General features: G+C 33.4%; 1 protein-coding gene across 1 annotated transcript in view; it reads right to left on the bottom strand.

Annotated features, from left to right (window-relative positions):
• Positions 1-7,552: 7,552 nt before the first annotated feature.
• Positions 7,553-25,543, bottom strand: part of LOC143233269 (uncharacterized) — a 61,018-nt gene continuing 43,027 nt past the window's right edge. Inside the window, exons 6-10 of the mRNA XM_076469330.1 lie at positions 17,868-18,048; positions 11,977-12,204; positions 9,617-9,805; positions 8,840-9,038; positions 7,553-7,765 (exon numbers count right to left, since the gene is read on the bottom strand). Of these exons, the coding sequence (XP_076325445.1) occupies positions 7,753-7,765; positions 8,840-9,038; positions 9,617-9,805; positions 11,977-12,204; positions 17,868-18,048 (810 nt within the window). The 3' untranslated portion in view covers positions 7,553-7,752. The remainder of the gene's footprint in view (positions 7,766-8,839; positions 9,039-9,616; positions 9,806-11,976; positions 12,205-17,867; positions 18,049-25,543) is intronic.

Genomic DNA, 25,543 nt, shown 5'->3' with positions numbered 1-25,543 from the left:
CGCAAAAACAAACTAAAACTGACAGACTGTATATATGCAAATCACCATGTTTTTATTGTGCTTGAATCTTAGTGGTCTGCCGTATAAAAAGTATTCAGAGACACTGGTCTAAATCCACATCAGCAGTTCGTTGTTTTGTACAATGAAAGCGAATAACGCTTTTTATTGCAGCAGACCCTGGCGTTAATAAGATAAAATAACACTGTTGCATTGTAAAAGTTTGTTGTAGAAGTTAAAGCAAAACTATATAAGAAGTATCTGCTCATAGTCGCCTCTAAATTTGAACTAACAGACTAGAATAATGGCAGCTAATCAACATCGCCTGAGTTTTTCGCGTTTGGTTGAATAGTGGGATTTGAAATTCTCTCTCACACACATAAAGACACGACACCAAGAGCGTAAATTGATTTTGCGGAAACAGATTGTGAACCATTAATTTTTGGATTCGCAATTTGAAAACGCTAATTAAAAGACAACATTCAAAATCATAAAAATATCTTATAGGTGTGTTGAGTTTACCTGCTGAGTAGGTTGTTTTCAAAGAAGAATAAATATTCAAAAATCTCAGGAATAGTGAGTAAACAAGATTTCAAGAAAAAAGTTATCATTATGGTTTTGTTTGTTTTGGATTTCGTGCAAAGCTACACGAGGGTTATCTGCACTAGCGATCCCTAATTTAGCAGTGGAGGGAAGGCAACTCTTGGGCTACTCTTTTACAAAGGAATAGTGGGATTGACCGTCACATTATAATGCCCTCATAGCTGAAAGGGCAAGCATGTTAGGTGTGACGAGGATTCGAACCCGCGACCCTTAACCACCTGGCCATGTTAAGCCTGTTGTCGTTATGAGACAGACTTTCAAAAAGATTCAATGAATGAGAATACGATACATTTAATGCAAAGCTGCATTTATAAATAAACTATGTTAGTTGTGATCGTCATATCTGTGTTATTTCTATTAAATGTAGTCAGGTTTATTCTGAAGTTTCTGTGTTAAAGTAGGGTAAATGCAAATGTTTATAAAAAATAAGAAATTATTCTCCTGAATAAAGTTACAGTCAGTATTTTATTTATCGTGATACAATTAAACACGTCTTCGTGCAGAAAGTAATGATAACACAAAATAAGTTAAAATCCATGCAGTACGATATTTATGCCATATTTAAAAATTTAAAAATCCACTAATGGTTCAGTGATAGGTTTACGGACCTATAACGCTGAAATCTAGGGCTAGATCTCTCTCGATGGTCAACCCATTGTATGATTTTTTGCTAGAGGAACGACGCCTTTTAAAGACAAATTTTTTTTGCTTGGAAATGAATTACTTGTTTCTTTAAATTAAATATTTTTCATAAATTATATACATATCGCAAATGTTTAAGCAAATATATGTACGTATAATAAAATTTGCTATTTACCAGAAAGTTGTACGGTGTCGCACCTTGAAGTAGAACAGCAAGCTGATGATTTATACAACGCCCTCTGTAATCCACTTTGAATAACACAATACCTATTCAACAATACCATTCTTTCACTATAACACAAAATCCTATATACTTTCCACTATTGTGCAAACAGACTTAATTGATGTTAATATGGTAGATAAATATCAAAACAAAGGTGTTTTTTTTTGTCTAGTTCCAAATTCACATTTTCAATATATACGTCTATAAACAATACACTTTTTTGTTTTGCAAAGCAGATAATACTTACAGTCATAAATATGCCTGAAGAAAGATTCTGTGATCACGTTTATTTTATTGTAAACGTTGAAAGAGAGTGTGTGTGTTTTCTTACAGCAAAGCCACATCGGGATGTTTGCTGAGTCCACCGAGGGCGTTGAAAGAAATACACTTCATTAAGATATTTAAAATGTAAAGGTAATCTCGTTATGTTTTAGTTTGCAAAGATTTGATCATACTTATAGAAGTGTACTTAATACAAACCAGCAATAAAATTTCGGCACTGAAAGAAAAATGAACTAATGACAGAGCGATTAACACCAAAACAGTCGTTTCAAATACGGATCTACTAAACTGAACTAATAGATTGTTGTATTTGTTGTTGTTTCGAAAGTTTCTGAGTCAATGATAACACTAGCAAAAGTCTGTGGTTAAAGTTGAAAGCGTATTATTAGATTACGAGTTATCAAATGGAATTGATGGCAGATTGCCTTGAGTTCACTTGTGTCCATGAACTACTTTAAAACTATGTTGTAAATCAATGAGCTTCAGTTTTAGGTACAAGTATTTCGAAAGAGAGAATCCTAATGATTCGTGATTAGGGTAAGTTATTTATTAAAGCGAAACAAAGTGAAACTTCACAAAGGTATATGCAACTAACTATGTAGTTGATCAATTGAAGGTATCTTTGGCAATCTATGTGCAGCAGAATAATTTTAGAGTACGTATTGGCTCAGAATAGATTTATTTTAGGTTTTACATTAAAATTATATCATAAAAAGTAGAAGAAAAATATGGTTTATGAAATGATTATGCTCTGAGCAAATGAAATTAAATTACACGAACATGGTGTTTCACCCTAGGTGTGCTATTGTATTGATGTATGAGTGCTCAACCATAGTAAGTTGAGATCGTAAAGATACATAACAAGCTAACTAACTTGTAGTTGCTACTTGTTATAGAATGCCATTGATATCTAAAAGTCGAATGTAGTTTCTTAAAGAATGGAACAATTTTCAAAAATCGCTGGAAACCCTTCTGATCACCGTGAGTTTGCTAACTGAACTTTAGTTTCAACAAGGTAGAATTAAAAAAGTAGCCTGTAAGTTATACCGTTATCATTAACTTCTACACTTGCTAATATATTGATATTCATTGTAACTTATCACTTAGAAAATTAGTTTGAAGTCTCATTTTAGAAATCAGCATAAAGCATAGTTTTTCTGTTTCATCAACTTAGTAGATTTAATTCGTTTGATAAAGAAATTCTCAGAAGACGAATAAACGAGCATCGAAAGTTAATTACCTTGTACAAGAACAGTGTGATTGGTTCTGTGCAATTCTAAAAATTATTACCTCTATCTTCGATCGTGCTCATTATTGTTAATGAACACTATTCTACTGTAATAATTTCCAGTATATAATAGTGAGAATGTCAGTCTTATATTTCTCCTTTTTGACAAACTTCCATTTATTGTACGTGAATGTCGATTTTCAAGACAACAGTAAGCGGGTCAAAACAATGAGCGTCCAATTGAACGGCGTCAAAAGACCAGAGAAAAATTTAAAATTTCACTGTATGATATATTTCTCTTTAGAAAGACCTTTCATATCCTTCTACTCACAAGTCGATCCACGTAAACACTGCACTGTCTTATAGTTGATAATTTTCGAGAAGCGTTATATTGAAACGATTTTCAAACATCTTCATGTCATCACATTCCACGCATTTACATCCAGCCTCGCTCGCTCTATCCGACGATCGCTCACCTTGGAACTAGCCTTGTTGTATAATTATATTACAAAACACTAGGTTTATAGGATTTTCATGTCAAAATCACGCCACTCTTCCTTGCAGAGCTTTCATAATCCAGCTAGTATATGAAGATGACAGTTTCCGCCGACCATTTGAACAGTGCGTCTGTTGACTTGACTGATATGTCTTAATACGGAATAGCATGAATACCTGTTTCATTCTGCAATTAGTTAAGACGTGTCCCAGTTGAAAAGATATGTCGTTATAGAAGCAGCTTGTGTACATATAACGTATCACTTTTCCACATGAATATCCTTCTTGAGTACGTTACCTGAAACCGTGAACAGTTTTTACTACTGACCTTTGTGTTTCTAGATCATCAGCTGTTACATGAAACTGTTCTTTCTTACCGCAGCTGAAAACAGGACTTTCTACTGGTTTATTTTTGGACGTTATATCCCAAATGCGGTTCAAAACAGACGATATCTCTGTCTTTGAAATTCTAAATACCCCAGCTGAAAACATCTTTACGATCCAAATGTAAAAAAACATTTTGCTTCGAAGAGGGTCGTTATACTCTTCCCACCAGATGAACTTTCGATTGCATCACACTGCCTACCTAACGCCAAACAATCCCCGAAGGTTGTTCTGATACATGTCATTCTGCTGCAACTTAAATATGTTGTAACAGTTACGTTACTTGCTAATTTGCATATCTAAAATCGTTTTAAAATAACATTCTCATCCCATTGAATATATAAATGTTAAACACGTCGCCCATGGCTCTACGTTTGAGTGTGCAGCAAAATGTTATAGCACATTCTTAGAAATGTAATTTGGAAAAGTTAACAAAATGGGCCAACCTACTTGACCGTAGAAATCAGAAACCAATAATAAACGAACAGTTCTGTGATTGGACTGGGGGAAGGTACTGAAGGGAATGTTTTAAAACACTTGTTGCCATTTTTTATATAAATGTTATAAGTAGCCTCATTAACTGTCGATGATATAAATTTTCTGATGCTAGCTAACCTGATAATGTTTCCAAAGGATTTTGGCAGGTTCAGTGAATAGTGAAACCAGTAAATTATGCGTATTTCAACATTAAAAAGCATAAAGTAATATATTCAAGATATAGACACTTGTTGTATGAAAGGGTTTTATTCCTGGAAAGCTGAGGTGCTTTCTCCTTCAATGGAACAATGGAGCTTCAGGTTATACAGGGGCGTCAAACAGCAGCTAGCTAGATTGGCATGTTGGAGAGAGCATCCTTTCTGAACGAAGGCCCTCGTTCATCGACCATGCCAAAGCAAATGTTCGCAGTTATTCGTAAGGACGGCCGTGCAACTCACTACTGAGATCTCTTGTTGGGCATTTCTTACCCTGTTTAGGACTTCTTTTTGGTATGGTCTTGAACGTTTGGCCAACTGGTATTTAAGCTAATTTTATGGTGTTTACATTTTCCCTATTAAATACTAAATCTTTTTTTTATTTTTCCTTTTCTTATCTTCATCTTTCGAAGCTCTAGTCAAATAAGTGGTTGAGTCTAACAACGCAAAATGCATATTTTTTCTTCATGTTCATTGGCCTTAAGATTTTGGCCAGCGTTGTATGTGTTTTATAAAAGCACTAACGTATCTTCCCAATATTGTTACCAACTGAACTTTCGAGAACCTCACCCTAGAAGTTTATAAATAGACAAGCCAAACAACAGTATAATATTGTTGGTTTGCTAGAGTTAGTATACTATAAACCTTGGAAGCTATAATTGTGATGAACGCTTATTGAACGGGAAAACTACACATATTTGACCAGGAGCATTTATAGATTTCGAACATTACAAATTGTTTAACTTCAGTGAATTAACTTCTAACGCTAGTATTCCTATGGGGACATCGCATAACTTCAGCGGAAAAACTCGCGTGTGAAGGGATAGCTAGCTTTCCCGTCAAATTAAGTGTACTTGTTTATCGACATAGAATTATTTCGTTTGTTGTAAACCGTCGATAAAATATTCAGTTTCAGACCAGTGCTGTTTGTAAGTTTGTAAGATTTCTATATAGAAATTATTAATTGTAATAACCGTTATATAAATTGTATTGTTTGTATAATAAAATATACTTGTGTTAAGAAAGAAAATTGTGTGTATCAACCTTATTGACAAATATAATAAATGTGATAAATATCTACATTCATTTAGCTAATAAATCAAAATTAAGATTTTCGGCTATTTGAAAACGTAATACGTTCCATGATAAATCGGAGCCTCATCTAATATCAATTATAATACGTCACACAACTAATAATAGAAGTATAAAACTGAAACCTGTTATTATACCTATGCTAGGTATTATGGACAAAACATTATTGGTACGTTATTCGATAATGATATGCCAATTAGTAAACGTCTAGAGAAGAATTATTGAAAACAACCCGTTTAGAAATAATGAGTTAAGACGAATGTGGAAAGTTAATCTTTGTTCAATGGATAGACCACCTGTAAGGTTGTTATGATTCTAGGATTAATAAAGATATTATTGATAATTCTATTGTTTGAGATAGTGAATACAAGCTTTGAAATCCTAGATCCAGACGTGTTATTATGGAAAGTTATTTCACGCTGGAAATTGATAACTTGTAAAATAAGTTGCTTTATGACGTGATGTGTACTTGTAATTGCTCTATTTTATTTCGTTATTAGATGTTTACAGATGAGTTTAAGATATTTCTTTTAAATGAGTTTATACTTGCTTTTGCATTTTTTTAAGAAAATAAATAATTGGTTTGGTTTTGAATTTCGTCCAAAACTACACGAGGACTATCTGTGCTAGCCATCCCTAATTTAGACAAGAGGAAAGACAGCGACTCAACACCACCCACCGCCAACTCTTGAGCTACTATTTTACAAACGAATAGGGGGATTGATTGACATATAATAACGCCCTCACGGGTCTCCTTGGTCTCATATAATTAGTTTTAAAAAATATTAAACAAACACTCTGAAATACGCTGATGTATTCTCAGAAATATTTAAAAATATAATTTTCTCAAGGTAATCGCATCTGTTTTAACAGCACACGACTCAATAGGTACTAAATTGTAGTTTCACTTTTAAAATTAAAACAATAAACTTCTCTGTTCTCTTTAGATTCAGCTATGACTAATAGTCAAGTAACTCCAAATTCAAAGCCGGAACAAAATGGACATTACGTTCCTATAAAATGTTACGCTGATTAAGATTTATATTTATTTATTCCTCTGACAACAATGTTCTGTTGTTAACAATAAATAATTAAAAATCACTTTTTTTTCATTCATCCATTTTATACCACATAAGCTTTTGAAATGAAATTTCTGGAGAACTCATTTAAATATTATTTTCCCATGTTATAATTTTTAATCACAATTAGTTATTTATTCTTGTCACGAAATATGTGGTGGGAATTATAAAATTATCATTCTTCTATCTAAATGTAACTTCAAAAACCATTTTTTACACCCCCCCAGTGGCTCAGCGGTATGTCTGCGGACATATAACACTAAAAACCAGGTTTAAATACCCGTGGTGGGTAGAGCACAGATTGCCCATTGTGTAGCTTTGTGCTTAGTTCAAAACAACAACCATTTTTCTTCAAATTAATTTCGGTTTTATTTCGCGGTTGTTTATCTCTCACATTATTTTCTCATATTGTTTTTTTTTACACTTTATTCAGAGTCTTAATTATTTTGACGTGTAATTGGATTAAAAAGGTATTCTTCATCGAATACTTTTGTTTAATAACGAACACAGTATTATTTTTCAAGAAGACCTCTATTAACTGACTAACTACTGAGGAAGGTGGCGCTTTAAGAGAATGATGATTATTATTGATGATGTTGATAAATTATTGCTATTTGAGTACACCTAACATTCTGGTCTGCAAGTAAAAAAAATTCAAAGTTTATTCAACTTTCACAAAGCATAATAGTAAGAAACCCCAAATCGACAAAACATCAAAATCAAGGAATTCCAAACCCCTAAGTATATTTAAGAAAAGTTACATACGTGCTTGTTATTATATTGATCGATTAATATCCAAAGATAGTGAAATAATGAATAATTAAATCAAGCAAAGTTATGTGTAATCTGCCCACCAGTTTATTAAATCAAATTACAAACTGTACATTATTAACCATATTTTTACAAGACTTGTTCTGTGGCATTCGGGAAAAAGATTTTGCCTTTACTACAGAGTCATTACGTCATCTCTAAAGGGTTTAGGTCACGTTCTGTGAAATCTAGAAGAAGGTGGACACGAATCGGTTCTTCAACCGCTTAGTGCGTTTTGCTGAAAATAAGAAAATAAATAAATAAAAATTATGACATCCCTTCCAAAAAAAATTAATGTCGCACTCAACAACTAATTCAAAGTTTCCTCACTTCTAAAAATTGAAAACCATCATTGACTTGACGCTACCAACGTTAATTGGAGCTACGCACACGAAAATCGCATATGAAAAAATTATACAAAATTATAAAATGCATTACCAAACAGGTGGTTGAAACGTGTGTGAAGCTTATTCATAGATTGTTAATATAGAACGATTGATGACTGATCGGTGATGCACATCAGTAAAGCATCTGTTAAGGTTTGAAAGAAACGTTTGAGTCAAAGCTTAAAGGTCAGTTAACTTATATATGCTTTTGTGACACAAGTATATGAGAGTGGTGAACACTTTGTCTGGATGGGATTATAGTCCATTCTATGTCAGTTTTCAGCAATTAGCTGGTACTCGTATTACGAGTGAATAGAATGAAGAAAACTTTCGATACCTTATTATCGTGGACACAACGACTAAGTATTAGCTAGATTCTAACCCGCAACCTTTCGGTTACGAATTCCAAACCTTAACCTCTCACTAAACGCAACGCCGATCTCAAATATTATAAGAATGACATGTTATTACTATTAATGTATTCTTTAGTTCATTAAAGAGATACGGGTTTGAACTTTTGGAATTTTAGTATTTTTCTAATTTGTTTCTGCCCAAGATTGTATTGGCAATATACTTTGAAAGATTTTGATAATTCTGTGCTCTTAAAATGTTGTAAGGGTTGAATAAAAAATTTTATTTATGTAATTATATCACCGTAAAATAACTCAGTTCTTAGAGTATTTCTGATGATAAAACAAAATAAAATAAGCCCACTTATCCTAGACGAACATACTATCACGTGACTATTTTATTTTAAAAATTACAAGTATATTTTGCCTTATTCATAAATACTCTTTATCCTAAAGTCGTGTATATCATTGTAACATGATTTATTTAAACAATTATATAAATGTATATGTGTGCCTCTGTTTATCAACCAGTTCGTGTATTATAAATTTCACTCCGTACTGTGTTCAAGCACTTACCAATTAACAAGACGATTGTCGACACATCCGTACTCTTCTTCACTAAAGGCCTTCCCATCACCACAGTTCAGGATACGCGGATTACCTTCGACACAGATAATCAACTTGGTGCAGTCATAAGGATGTGGATATCGAGGAGTTGGATTGAAAAGAGCTGCTTTGCCTGTTGGTTCAGCTGGACATGTGAAACCAACCACAGCTAAACAGGAAGGAAAAAATAAAAGTTCAGATAATTAAAAGAAATATTTTAAAACTGTATTGGTCTTACCAACTTCCGTTATTTTATACATCAATTAATCGTACTAGTACATAGAAACGTTTATGATGAACAGTAAATTACTTTTAAAACAGTAATTGAATGAACAAATTATCTTAAATAATGACCTATTTACTGCACATTATTAACAGTTCTTTATATTGTTTATGCTAACTGGTGGTTAGTGGGACCATTCATATCATGTAAACATAAATATAATAATAATAGTTCAGAATTACCACAAGTACTAAACAATGTAGTAGAAATACTATCTTTTACATATGTTTTTATGTAATAAGTCTTACCTATAAAAACATTATAGGCTTATTTTTTATTTTCTATATGTTTCATTGGTAAGTAGTCCTTCAACAAATATATCTCTGTGTATACGTCTCGTTTTACTACATATTTTATGTTCACTTCATCTGATTCGTTGTTACGGGTTCACCTTTATTATGATATAATTAGGTTATGAAGTTTAAGTGTTCAAAGTGAAAACTTAAAAATGAACCTATTCGTACCTTCACTGTTACATCCCAACACATCTGGCCAATTGCATGCCTTTTTAGTATCGTCATAGACCAAACCCTCTTCACAGTCTGTTACATGGGCAATCCCCCAGGCGCACTTGAAATACTGAGTGTTACATTCAGCACCAAATGGAAAGAGTCCAAACTGCCAAGGACAATTTTCGGACGGAATAGGATCCGCTTAAAGCAAAATAACAAAAATCTTTGGTACAGCTTTACTTATTGAAAGAAATGTATGAATAATTATGAACACATAATTCTCAATACGATATAGATGAAAAGACACCTATGTATAAATATATGGATAACTTAATGACATTTTGTCATGGTTCATCTCGATCAATTTCAATTATTTTTGCACCAAATTGAAGGTAGATTAAGATCAGTGATCTTATATTATATACACTGGCAATAGTGAATGAGATACAGATACTGGGTTTAGATTGTCTGTGTCTCAAAAACTCAAAATAAAAACTGGTTAGTTTTGAGTATAATAGACAAATAAAGATAAATGAATAAATAAAAAGGAAAGGATTTTATTACCTTTGTGGCTCATAACTGTAAAGAATTAGTTAAATATTTTGAATATTTATTTTAAAACGTTTTATAGGTACACAGTAAAACTAGAGTAATCAATACAGAAAATATTCTCCAAAAAACAACGCTAGAAACAAATAGTTCATTGTGGTGCTTTGTGCTTAGTTACAAACAAAAAACAATTAAAAAATAATAATAACATTTATTTTAACTAAAATCTATCATTTGTATGATTCCATAAATAGGCTTAACATCGAAACGCTTTTGAGTTTGTTTATTTGCAATTAAGCACAAAGCTACACAATGGGCTATAACTAAAACACCTGAACAGAGAAAAAAAAATCACCCAAGCAAACTGAAATGATAAAAAAGAAGTTATTTACCGGAATTAGGAGATTAATAGAATATTTAAGAAAACATTTTCACTCTTTACCGTTTGAAATTATAAAACAGCAAAGAATTTTTTTAAAATACGCCTTGGGATTTAGGTGCTATTATACCATCAGGAATTGATGAAAATCTGATGTATATTTTACTGCACACTTTTGTAAGACAAGCAACACTGCTTTAGTCACACGTAAAATCTTATCTAAATTGACGGTCTTTTATTTGAGTGACGTATCTAAAGGTACCTATCCCTTGAAGAAACTATTATTTGAGTGACATATCTAAAAATACCCATCCCTTGAATAAACTATTATTTGAGTGACATATCTAAAAATACCCATCCCTTGAATAAACTATTATTTGAGTGACATATCTAAAAGTACCTATCTATTGAATAAACTATTATTTGAGTGACATATCTAAAAGTACCTATCTCTTGAATAAACTATTATTTGAGTGACATATCTAAAAGTACCTATCTCTTGAATAAACTATTATTTGAGTGACATATCTAAAATCCCTTGAAGAAACTAAGAAAATTAACGATTTTAATATTATTTCGTAAAGACAGTTAGTTGGTTGATTATTTAAGATCAAAGCCACATTGGGCTATCTGAGTGCCCACCGTTGGGAATGAAACATATAATATATGCACTATATTGTGTTGTAAGGTCATAGACAAATCAAAAAGTTATTTCCAATTAAACTTCATGACAATGTATTAGAGACATTAGGAGTAAAATCCCAATAGAGACTTTGATTCAATGTGTTACAACAATGCCTGAAACACTGTCTGCAGTTATTAAAGCAAAACGGGGCACGTGAAATATTAACTATTTGCTGAACTCAAGCACTTCTACTGAGTTTCTTAGGAAGATTAACAAAAGTTTGTTTTAACTATGATTTACCTTCCATTGCTCTTTGAACGTAGCCTGAAATCTAATTTTTGCCCTAGCACTTTTGCACAGTACAGTAGGTTTACTTCACAATCAGAACATCACCTACCATTTACGTAAGTAGTCTCAGGTTAATGTTTGATTTTTGATGTCATCTTTTTCTTGAACACCACTCGTCAAGTTTATTAAAGGAAATTATGAACAGATGAAATTTAATTCTAACTTTAATTTTATCTACCTAGTCCTGAAAAATAAAACTTTACGAAGAATGAATAATGAATACTAAACATCTTATTTCTAAAATTGTTAAAGATATTAGAAAATATCATAATTCAAGTTTTAGAGTTCAAGATATTTCTTTCTTCATATCACAATTATTGTAGTAGTTTTATAGTTTATGAAAGACTGCTTTATTATTTTCTTGCTTTTAAGAAACAAAGCAATCTTTCCAACGTCCATTTATTCATCAAATACAAAAGTAATTCATTAAATAACCTGGTTATTTATATATAATATATATTTATATCATACGCAGAATTTTATCTCCACAGTTTACATGCCACGGGTACGTGCAGAATTCGACAACTTTTCCATCGGCAGCAAAGGCAAGTCCATTGGGGCAGGTTTCGTGTGAAAAGGTCCCATTTACGCACAAATAAAACTGGTCACAGGCTTGCTCATGAGGGTAAGCAAAAACTCCAAGTTCGGGACAAGCAGTTGGTGCGCCATCTAGTGGTAGTTCATTTCCCAAGTAGGTACCTTAGTAAAATAAAATCATATTCTATTTTACTTAAAATATTTCTTTATTTCGATTAAGTAGCATACATTATAGCATTATAGAGAGCTTATATGTTTTTAGCTTTATTTTTTCATGTATTGCAATTCTGAACCCCTAAGAAATAAATTCTTAAAAACTAAAAGCATGTCTCTTTGGTATTGAATAAGCAACATATTTTGAAAACTCAAAATAAAACTTTCAGCACTGTAAATGTAATAATTCAGATTTGTGAAACTTGTTTAAGAGGTTAAATAATAATAGTTTATTGCGTTTTCATTCCAAAACAAACAAAAAACACTACATCTGCAGAATACATTAAAATAACAAACTTAAATTCTTTAAAAGGTGTCATGAACATATCTTAATCTCATGATGAATGTTTTAAAACATCTTGTTTGTTTGTTTATAGTCATGGACAATCTGCTAAGACTAACTACCTATGTTCCTAATTTTGAAATGTTACACAGACTGAATGTAACCAGTCAGTAGCATGCATCACCAACTCTTTGCTACTCTTTTTACCAAAAATAATGAGATTGACCTTTCCATTATAATTCTCTCACGGTTTAAAGGACATGCACATTCGGTGCTAGATTTAAATTCCTCGACCTATAGGTTTCGAGTATAGCACCGCTAACCATCATTAGTAGAACAGAATAAGAAACTTGAGTAATACATGAACCAAATGGTTTGTATGTGGCACAAGTGTTTTTTAGTGACGTATTCTAAATATTCAGAAAACTTTTTGGAAAAAACCTATAACGTTACACCAAGTTGCGGGTTTTATTCTATTACTAAAACATTCTTCAAACTTATTTGTTTACTTTGTATTTGAAATCGGCTCGTTTCAATATTAGAATAGAATGCACAATTGTACCGTGTTTCATTATAAAATATAATTTTTATGCATAAAAATAGACAACAAATTAACTTAATTTTCTATCAAGTAAACGCCATGTTTTGGATTACTCTTTACCAACGATTAGTGGGATTGATCGTTACAATGTAACGCTCTCACACTTATAAGGACGAGCATGTTCGATGATGGGTTTTAATCCCATGGGCAATGGATTGCGATTAAGCTGAAATAATACATACGTAAGAATATACATTGTTTAATAAACATAAAGCCCAAGCTTTAGATGAGCTTACAATATTGTTTTTCCACTATAACAAAATATATACGTGTACATAATAGAAACGCATCACGTATTGTATAAAATGAAGAAAAAAATTAAATAAATTCTTTTCATGCCTTTGGAAGGCACATTGAAGCAGTGATTTCGATTGTTTGTTTACTTTTTAATTTCGCGTAAAGCTATGACACATACACTATGGTCATCTGCGCTAGCTGTCCCTAATTTAGCAGTATAAGACTAGAGGAAGTGCAACTAATCATCACCACCCGCCGCTACCTCTTGGGTTACTCTTTTACTAACGAATAGTGGGATTGACTGTCACATTATATCGCCCTCACGGCTGAATGGATAAGCATGTTTGGTGTGACAAGAATTCGAATCCGTGACTCTCAGATTGTGAGTCAAGTGTCCTAATAACCTGGCCATGCGGAATAGCCAGAGTTTCCAAAGTTACTGTTTTGTTAATCAGTGCACTTTGCCATTTAACTGATATGTAAAAATTATATACAATATGTACATTTTTTAAATTATTTAATGCATATTCATGTTACAAATCACAAAATAATCCTCCAAATATAAAAAATTTCCTGTAGGCGTTTTTAATATGTTACTTTTTCTTCATTATGTTATTTAATATATGTTTATGGTATACGTTTTAAAACTCTAAATAATATTTGATACGCATTCTACGTTTGGAAACTTGAATGGATAAACCAGGTGAAGTTATAAAAAAGTGGGTGGGGCTTACGCTCAATATTTTTTCTAATCTTCAAGGGTACTTATAACGCATGTCTGTATTAGAAAATGAGTTTATTTAAGCACTTGTCGTCCGGCTCTATTTTATAAAGCATGACACAAAATAATATAAATATTACTGGGTATCTCCTATATACGACTTTTTGTAATTAGTTTCTAATCCAATTTAAGAAACAATAATTCTTCTTCCGATTGTAAACTAATTTCTAATAGGTGTTTTTTTTGTAAAATCATGTACCGCAACCCAAACCATGTGGCCAAATAAAGTGATTAACGACTTTCCAAATGAATGAATGAAACATACGAATGGGGAACTGCTTATCATAAATTTAAGTTACTGGAGTTGTATCAAAATTCCGTCTACAAGGATAACCAGTTAACGATAACCAAAGGTTTCCTTCGATCGCTTAAACGTTATTCTGGAGGACGAGGTGGACAAGTGCGAATCTAGTCTGTCCGGAAAAGGAGGTCGTTGTTTTTTTCGTCATTAAAACTGGGGCAACGCTACACCACCTTTACCTTTACTACAAAGGTGCGCATAGAAACTACAAACATGTAGAAAAGCCAACTGGATTTTCGTGTGTGTGTGTGTATGTATGTCTATATATATATACATGTATGCGTGTGGTGTGTGTTTATATATATTGTGGTGTTTTCAGTAACCTTGAATGAGTAGTGAGGGTATTGAAATGAAGTGTCATGTATATCTTTACTAAAGATACCATATTTCTGGTACTAAAAGTGGATTGGGGGTTATAAAGAAGCTAAATATTTAGTCTCTAGCTGGGTTTGATCAAGTAGTTAGCGTGACGTACTATGGATCTAAGAGTCCACGGTTCGCGATACTCGTAGAAAATATCGCTCCATAATTGGGCTGTAGTTACATTATAAGAGTAATGGTTAAATCCAACACCTCGACTAGTGTAACCCAAAGAGTTTACAAAGGGTGATGTTAAATAGTAAGTTGCCTTCACTCTAGTCTTAGGGACGGTTACCACAGATAACCCCTATGGAGCTTTACGTGAATATCTGAAACAAAACAAAGCAAAACGTTTACTGTTACGTGACACAAAAACTACGTCTATTAAAATTCATAGACAATATAAGCTGTTTTTCAGGCCAGCTCGACATGGGCAAGAGGTTAGGGCACTTGACTAAGGGTCACGGGTTCGAATCCTGCCACACCAAACATGCTCGCCCTTTCATCAGTGGGAGCGTTATAATGTGCGTTCAGTTCCACTTTTCGTTGGTAAAAGAGTAGCCCAAGAGTTGGTAGTAGGTGGTGATAACTAGCTGCCTTCCTACATTCTGACATTGTTAAATTAGAACGTCTAGCGCAGATAGCCCTCACGTATGTTTGCTCGAAATCCAAAATAAACAAACTTGTCAGGCCAGTTCAAGTGTCCTGTTACGGAAAGTGTAAGGATATGATAGATTTACGCACACCATGGTTCGGAATAAATATAAAGAAAAATAAAATGTCCATATTATTGTGGTACGGGAACTGAAGGGCTTGTAAACAGAATAAATATTCATGTTAATATATTCCGAATAATTATAATATGATAGGAATTAAAAGAATAGACAGAGAAAAAACTCTCACAGAAAAAAAGCTATGACAACAGAATTACCATAAAAGGATTTACTATGCACGTTGCTAGGATACAAGGTATTTGTTGCTATGAAGAGATTAAATGTTCACTTTGTCATTGGAAAACATTTCAAGAAGATGGTTACTATACAAAGATTAAAAATCCGTGTGGCCATGGAACAACATCTACAAGGACGTGGTTACTATGAGATTAAATTTGGAATGGAAACTTGAAGGACATTGGTGTTGCTAGGAGGAGATTAAGTACTGTTGTTGTAACGAGAGAAAACTTTGAAGATGTGATTATTGTAAGAAAATTAAATGTTATATCTTTTATTGGACGTAGACTACAGGTGCATACAAAAATAGCAAATATTCATGTTATCGTAACGCTTGAACTATGGGTTCTTTATGCACATGTACGGTTTCATTGCACAAAACAATTAGAATGGAATATATTCAATCCAACATGCATAATAATGATGGATATAAAGAATAAACAAATATTTTGAAATACAAAGGAAGTAGATTTGAAAAAATCTTGAAGAAATAAACACTGAAATTCAAGAAACATAAAAAGTATATGTGTAAATTAAGCAACTAAAACATGCATCCTTGGTTTGGAGCAGCAGTTGAGACAGTTAATTTAAAGAGATTGATTTTTTGTTTTAATGTTTTGTTGAATATTTCTATTGTAAAGAGAGCTGTATGCGCTGGCCTTCCCTAATTTAGAAGTGATAGGCTACTTTAGTACCAAAGATAATAGAGATTAACAATCAAAATATAACGCCTTCACAGATAAAAGAACGAGCATAGTCGGTGATGGGATTTGAATCCCGGTACCACAGCTTGTGAGTAGGGTGCCCTAGCCAGCAGAACATTCAAGCCCACCTTGCATAAAAAATTAAAGAAAGAGTTATCAGTTACGAAACAGCAAATTTTAATTTTAGAAATACAGAAATTGAAAAGAAAAGGCCTAACCAAAGTTATCATAAAAAAAATAACGAATACATATTAATCTGTAATAGACCTACTACCAAATATCCTTTTTTTATTTATTTACAGCCTAATAAAATATCAAATCAAGGCTATCTGACTGGTAATATTTTTTTCACTTCATTAGGACAAATGATTTGATTAATCTATTTTAATACTAATATATATTATATACTCAGTTGTGATTACGCACAAACGTTTTCATTAGTTAAAGCCCACTACTTCATCATCTAGTGAATTGCGTTGTTATTAATCCACATGAAAAACGCAGTAACTGTGTCAAAGATTCAATAATAACACGAACGATACTAATACGTAATATGTTTAAAACACCACCTGGCGGCATTTTAATACATGAGGTAGTTTCAATAAAAACAATTAAAACACACTCCGTTTCATTTTATATGGTTTTTTTTATTTGTATGTGTATGTGAGTCTACTGGGAAAAAGGTTTTCGCCAAAATTAGGCCCGATCTTCACTTCTTGTAGCTTCATATTCATAGTTTTAGTTTTGTGTTATTAAAGAAATATTTTTAGAATTCATTAAAATTTCGCACACGCACACACACACACACACAAGCTTTTTAACGTATATAATAATATTATACCCAAAATAGAACTTTTTAACGTTTTTTCAACAAAACGGTCTCAGATTTAACAATTTAAAATGAACATCTTTGATGTAGTCAAGCTTCGAAATTAAAAATGTTTCAATCAAGTAGGTGTTCAGTTATCAACCTATAGGAGGTAACTATAGACAACTCTATTGATTTGAATAATCATTATACCTTATATAGTGTAAATTTTACCCAAATCAAACGATTTCAATCTTTTTAATTGGAAGTTTCTATCCCTTTGACAAATAAACTTATTGCAACAAATGTTATTGTTTTTTCACACAAAATAATCTATTTTTCTACACTGAGAGAATTTCAGTGTATCTTATTAATAGAAAGGATTTTATAGCTCCACATGTTATAAAAGTTACAATTTCAAGAAATTCATGTCAAATTAATTAACATAACATATGTTGATATGAAGCTTTTAAGATATTAATGTTTAAGGACACAAAACATGTTAAAAGTATTGGCAATTAAAGATAATAATTCGGATCATTCAAAAATTATATACACATATATATATATATATATTTACGACTTACAATAAGCCGGAATTACCAGCAACAGAATGATCCCTAGAGAAAACGCCATCTTTCGTCTGCCTTCTAGCTGTGATACCAAGGAAGGAAAGTCACCCGAGTGAAAGCGGAGTGATTGAATACGTTCAGTGTGTGCGTAATGTGTAACGCTCAGGGCGAATTGGGATACGGTCACGTGATAACCCTAGGTACCGTTATACTGGTATTTTTTAGTGTACAATTAAAAGAGGTGTTCGAGCTAGTGTAAACTAAATCTGACGTAACTGTGAAAATGTGGTATTCAGGCCATATTTGGGCCATTAAATATGTGCTATCTTGCACTACAACTTTTCCAAACTTTTAGACAAAACCAGTTTTGTTTCGACTCAATTACCTTTGGAACAAAAAAAAATCTAATCGGGTTTTTAGTGTGTCATGGGTGTGGCACGTTAAGTAAGTTTAAGAAATACCTGTTAACTTTTCTACCATTGACAACGTACTTTGTTCATTTCTGACACCGGATGACTATATTGCTTCTCGTCTAAAGGATTTTGCATTAACAGTTTACCAAAAAATCTACTCTGTATATTTCATGATATAATTTTACTGCACATTAATTATGTTATATCTAGATTCTTCACAGTTTGGTCTGGTTTTAATACAACTTTACGAATATGGATACATTTGACTTTACTAAGGGATACACTTATGCACTGTGAGCCTCTATTCACACATGTATTTTAATGTGTGTGTGTGTTCTAATAGAAAAAGCCACATCGGGCTATCTGCTGAATCCACCGAGGTGAATCGAATCCCTGATTTTAGCGTAGTAAATCCGTACACTTACTGTTGTACCAGCGGGGGACGTATTTTAATGAATATATTTTGGGCGTGTGTTTTGATTTCTTATGTTAGAGACCAAAAATAAGTAGCAAATTACACACCCCACAGTTTGTCAGAAAAACTTCTACCATCAGCATTGGAAATACATATGATTTAACCCCAGTTAACCACTACTGTTAATTCTTTACACACTGTTTTTTTTCATATTGTCATATTTTTCATTTTTTGTAGTGTCTTTTTTAAACTTCAATTAAAAAATTGTTGTCATTTGGAAGTCCCTATTGTCATAAAAAATACATCAACTTTGAATAGCTTTTTGACTGTCTTCGGATTTAAAACGCTAAAATCAGGGGATCTAGTCCCCTTGGTAAAATCAGCAGATAGCCCATGTGGCTTTTTTATAAACACACCCACCAAAGTTTTTTTTTATTATAATTACAATTTCAGTCATATAATATATAAAACACAGCAACGACACAAGTGCACACTTATTTTGGTCTTCACAAAGTAATCTGAGATCGTCTTACATTTTCGTCCTGCATAAGAAATCAAGTTTAAATCTTGAGGCAAACATTATTTCTATTTACTTTCTATAACCAACTAGTCCGGCTACATAAGGCTCGGCATGGCCACGTGGTTAAGGCGCTCGACTTCCACTCTGGGTATCGCGGGTTCGAATCCTCGGACCACCAAACGTGTTCGCCCTTTTAACCATGGAAGCGTTATAATGTGTGGTCAATCTCACTCTTCGTTGGTAAAAGAGCAGCCCAAAAGTTGGTGGTGGGGGTGAAATGACTCGTTGCCTTCCCTCTAGTCTTTCACCTCTAAATTAGGGACGGCTATCGCAGATGGCCCTCGTGTAACTTTTTGCGAAATTGAAAACAAACAAACAAGCCCGCTTACATCGTGCTTAAGATGAACTTTTAAACATTGTTACATGAAAAAGAGTTAATAGATAACCTTGCCTGTTGCAATATTTTGAGTTTTGCCATAGGTGTCGCTTGGCACTGGCCCTTAACTCACTGAGTTTCACCATACATGATACAAGCCATCATGACATTGAGCTTCACCGTGGGTGTTACTTGACACTAGCACACATTCCATTGAGTATCACCATGGGTGTTGCTTGGCACTGGCCCACATTAATTGAGCCTCACTATGGGTGTTCTCTGGCACTGGTCCACCCTGACCCAGGGTATTGAACAAAATACATCTCCAAAAATACTATAAAACGTTTTATTGGCTTTTTTTTCTCTACTCTGTTTTTAATGAAGTGTAGCATACAAGGTTTCATAGTTTCTTTGGACAGGCGAAAAAATGGCTTTTTTTAAAACCAAGCCTTTAAAGTAAAAACATTTGCCAGCCGTCTCACATTAAAATTAATTTCTTCTGAGCCTTAACCCCAGGTCTCTCCTGTAGCAATAACCGCCTCCTATTCTTTCTGATATATATGTTAGTGATACATATATTTTAAAAGTGTGTGTACTTTTTATACATTGTTGACAATGTAGTTTGAATATATTTTTATGGTCTTTGACAGAAGATATTCAACAGCTTGTTTAAAGTCTTGTTGAAGCATTAATATACGGAGAAAAAACAGTTGGATTAAAAAGGTACAATAAACATACTTTAGTATTAAATACATTGTACTGTTTCATTAATCGTAATATTTACTAAAATAATCATATGTTACAACATAATTGACAAAAGTACGGATATGACTGGTTTCTACGAGGTTGGCTATGTTATACGTATGTTATAATGCTGTCAATGGAAACAACTGGTTAGAAAATCATTGTTTCTCCCATTGATGTTCCAAACCTGCTATAGCATATTAGAATAGCTTATACTCAGAAAAATGCGTTAAATATCTTAATAGGGAATATACATTACTTTGAAGAAAAAGCATAGAGTTCATCTTTGTTGGGTTTTTTTAATTTTGCGCAAAGCTACAAAATGGCTATGTACACTAGCTGTCCCTAATTTAGCAGAGTAATACTAGAGGGGAGGCAACTGGTTATCACCAACCATCGCCAGCTCTTGGGCTACACTTTTACTAACGAATAGTGAGATTGAGCGTAACATTATAACACTCCTACGACCGAAAAGGCCATTATGTTTGGTGTGGCAGGGATTCGAACCCGCTACCCTCAGATTACAAGTCGAGCGCCCTAACCACCTGGCCATGCCGGGCCAGAAAACATAGAGTTTTGGGCTTTACTCCTAAACAAGAATCATAAGACGTCGGGCTTAGAAAAGTTTTACGTTTCTTACTTAATTTTTACTCGTGATTCAATATTGAAACAAATTACTGTTTGAATGATAGTCACTGTCTCCAATAATAAATGGGGTCAAAAGTTGAGCTTTCTCTCTGTTCTACTTTGTTTTTTCACGAATAAACAAGACTCAGTTAAATTTTGAGTTTGCACATATATATCATCAAAACCAGGTATTTTCATTCGGAAAGGATCGCAGCCATAACTAATCTACCAAGGCTTAACAAAGAATATTAAAACTTCAACTAAGCGTCAGTGACAATTTCAGGCAGTCTTCGTGGGTACCATGTTTGTCTTTAATTACATGCTAAAGAATTCTGACGAACTTCCTACTTCTATTGCACACATGAACTGAAGTTAGCATTAACTGTATAGTTTTTACAGAAAGAATGAGGCACGATTATTTGCTCTGTGTAGCTGACGTGTCTCATATAAATACGAAACAATTAGCTGATAAAATTACCTTTCATGCTTTGAAGATTAATTATGTTGTTTTCTTTCAATAACATAGCGTAACGTGTTTATAGACAACCTTAAAAACATATATATATCACTTTACACATTATTGTAACAGGTGTGAATAAGTTGTTAGCATGCAGTATTATGAATCTACAGGTCCATTGTTCACGTCTCGTTACAGAACAAATACAATCTTACACCACAGCCTCAGAGTGAGATGACGTGCAGATTTCAGTGTTCGGTCAGAAAAGAGAATTGTTTTGTTTTTGAATTTTGCGCAAAGCTACACGAGAGCTATCTGCGCTAGCCGTCCCTAATTTAGCAGTGTGAGACTAGGGGGAAGGCAGTCAGTCATCACCACCTACCGTTAACTCTCGGGCTACTCGTTTACAAACGAATAGTGGGATTGACCGTCACATTATAACGCCTCCACAGCTGAAAAAGCGAGCGTGTTTGGTGTGACGGGGATTCGAACCCGCGACCCTCAGATTACGAGTCGAACGCCTTAACCCACCTGGCCGTGCCGGGCCCAGAAAAGAGTAGCCCAAGAGCTGGCGGTTGGTAAAACACGCATTAAATCCATTCTATTTTAACTGAGCTCGCGATTTATACATCTAAAACTCGGATCTTGGAAACTATCGCACCGATCATCAAAATCGTAATTGAGTAATATTTTAATAATCAGGCAGTATTTCAAAAGATGGGCAATAAATGAAATCATTGAAATTCCATAAAACTGATGTGTTTCAGATTTAATCACTAAAAATTACAAAAAACTAAGACTCACAAGAAAAACATTTTTTAAAAAATTACTTGATTTTCTTTAGTGAAGTTTTCATTTGCGTTGTAAGGGAAAAGCAAAGCACCTTTATTGATAATTGGGTCTAAAAAGGAATACTCAAATAAAACCAACTCTGTGTTGTGGCCAGGTAGTTAAGGCACTCAATTCATAATCTGAGGGTCGCAGGTTCGAATCCCCGTCCCACCAATATAGGCTCCCCCTTTCAGGGGGGGGGGCGTTATAATGCAACCTGGTTGCCTGCTAGTAGCCTTTTCAATAAAAGCAAATATATGTACGTATATTTACTTTTCTAGAGAAATGGGAAAAACGCAACTACAAACAAACATCTAACGCCACGGAAAAAAACATAAGATGGGTCATTATGTAATGTATTTTAAACTTCTTGTGTGGATTCGTTGATTACAAGAGGTTTAATATTTCAAACCATTTAATAATCATAGATTTTTTTTTAAATTTGAAAAATAAGTATGATGTAGAGGTGGCAGTACCAAAATGTACAGAAACAAGGTGGGGATAAACAGACAAAACCATTCAGAAATCACGATAGTGGCAGTACCAAAATGTACAGAAACAAGGTGGGGATAAACAGACAAAACCATTCAGAAATCACGATAGTGGCAGTACCAAAATGTACAGAAACAAGGTGGGGATAAACAGACAAAACCATTCAGAAATCACGATAGTGGCAGTACCAAAATGTACAGAAACAAGGTGGGGATAAACAGACAAAACCATTCAGAAATCACGATAGTGGCAGTACCAAAATGTACAGAAACAAGGTGGGGATAAACAGACAAAACCATTCAGAAATCACGATAGTGGCAGTACCAAAATGTACAAAAACAAGGTGGGGATAAACAGACAAAACCATTCAGAAATCACGATAGTGGCAGTACAAAATGTACAAAACAAGGTGGGGATAAACAGACAAAACCATTCAGAAATCACGATAGTGGCAGTACCAAAATATACAGAAACAAGGTGGGGATAAACAGACAAAACCATTCAGAAATCACGATATAAGTAGCCAAATATTTCCATGAAAATCTTTTGACCACAATTAAATGTTGAATTCCTTTTCCTTGCGTGAATTCAGATTTGAATAAAAGCATATATTTGAATGGTGCTATAAAGTCTTGCATCGACTAATTCCCATAAGTTTGTAACAATGAGTCAATGGCTTCTTTCTGTAGTGAATTTTGCATGGTTTGGTGTGTTCATTCTTACCTTGTTTCTGTATTTTTTAGTATTACCATCCCTAATCAACCGGATTAAAAAAAATCTTCATTACTTGTTTCCCCTCATTTTTTAACAATACCAATGAATATTTTATTCTGAATAGCAGTTGCTCTGAAGGCAGTAGTTTTAGCCTGGTGTGAGTTGTATTACTTGACACCATGTGTTGAAGTTTGTGAAATTCGATACTGTTTCTACACTCCCAAAGTTAAAATCTTATGTGTAAAACTGAATTTAGATGCTTGTAAAAGTTTCTTAGATTGTTATATAAGAGATCTGAGACAATAAGAACAATACATAATATGTGTCAGCTATTTTTTCTGACCCGTCCTTAAGTACTAAACACTACAGCGCTTAGTGATAACAAAAAACATGTTAAAAAGTGTGCTTTTTATCAAATACAGCCAGAAACAAGACAATCCAGTAAAATTACTCAGTTTGGTATTAAAACATTGAATTTTCTGTCATTTGTAATTAATATATATATATGTTTTTAATAACTGGCTGCTAAAATCCTAATAACTGTTTCTGTTTTTTTTTCAAATGGAACATTTCAGTATCATCATAACTAAGAAACTTTGGCTGTAACTTGATAAACATATGGTAAATCAAGAAACATGAAAAAGTGTGAACAGCTTATAAAAGTGATTGATATCTCTTCTGGAATATGTCGTCCAACTTTGCTAAGCTTTACATACCCACTAACTCTGCAAAGCTTCACATACCCACTAACTCTGCAAAGCTTCACATACCCACTAACTCTGCAAAGCTTCACATACCCACTAACTCTGCAAAGCTTCACATGCCCACTAACTTTGATAAACTTTCTATACCCTCTACTTTGATTTCTCTCCTGTGGCACAGATATGTCTCCAGACGTATATCTCTAGAAACCTTTTCGATACGCTACCCACAGATAGCTCTTTGTGCTTAATTAAAAATTAACTCAACAACTCTGCTAAGCTTCACATACCCACTAACTCTGCAAAGCTTCACATACCCACTAACTTTGATAAACTTTCTATACCATCTACTTTGATTTCCCTCCTGTGGCACAGAGGTATGTCTCCAGACGTATATCTCTAGAAACCTTGTTTCAATACGCTTGGTGGGTAGAGCACAGATAGCCCTTTGTGTAGCTTTGTGCTTAATTAAAAATTAACTCAACAACTCTGCTAAGCTTCACATACCCACTAACTCTAAAGCTTTACATGCCCACTAACTTTGATAAACTTTCTATACCCTCTACTTTGATTTCCCTCCTGTGGCACAGAGGTATGTCTCCAGACGTATATCTCTAGAAACCTTGTTTCGATACGCTTGGTGGGTAGAGCACAGATAGCCCTTTGTGTAGCTTTGTGCTTAATTAAAAATTAACTCAACAACTTTGATAAACTTCACATACCCACTAACTCTGATGAGTTTAATGTGTTGTAGCTCACATGGTTTATTTCAACAAATAGTGTTTCCTGTTTGCCTTCTATCGACGTTAAATACATTGAAAAATGAGAAACGCGCGTTCTAAAGTTCAGCTATTAAGAAGATAATATAGCAAAAGAATCAATACGAAACAGTAAGTTAATTACAGTAATGAAAACAAATAATTAGAGTGGAATTTTTATCAAAGTTTCAGTGTTTTAAATTTTCAATACTAAGGGTTGTGGAGCAAAAGAGAAACAGATTTTTACACCATATGAAGAAGAAAATATACATAACAATCGCATAAGATATATTTGTGTAGACGCAAAGTTTCATAACGGTCTGTCGGCACTGCTCCAAATGAAGGAATCGAATCCAAATTTATCATTATAAATGTTAAGTTTACTGCTAGGCTACAGCACCTGAAAGAGCTGTAATCGGTTTAATCCTCAATCCTATTCATTCTATTAATTTCTAAATTTTAATGAACGATAATAGATTCTTACATCATTTTTTCTTCTAATAATTTAAAATGCATTTTTTTCTGAAGCATTTTTATGATAGATATATTTTTAATCGAAATTACCTTATTTAATTGTCACTCATAAGCAATAAAATTACCAGTAAATCAACATAACTTCGAACGTTACAAAATGTTTTATTTT

The sequence above is a fragment of the Tachypleus tridentatus genome, chromosome 1 (genome assembly GCF_004210375.1).
Source record: "Tachypleus tridentatus isolate NWPU-2018 chromosome 1, ASM421037v1, whole genome shotgun sequence".
Classification (NCBI taxonomy): domain Eukaryota; kingdom Metazoa; phylum Arthropoda; class Merostomata; order Xiphosura; family Limulidae; genus Tachypleus; species Tachypleus tridentatus.
This window is presented reverse-complemented; position numbering and strand designations above follow the sequence as displayed.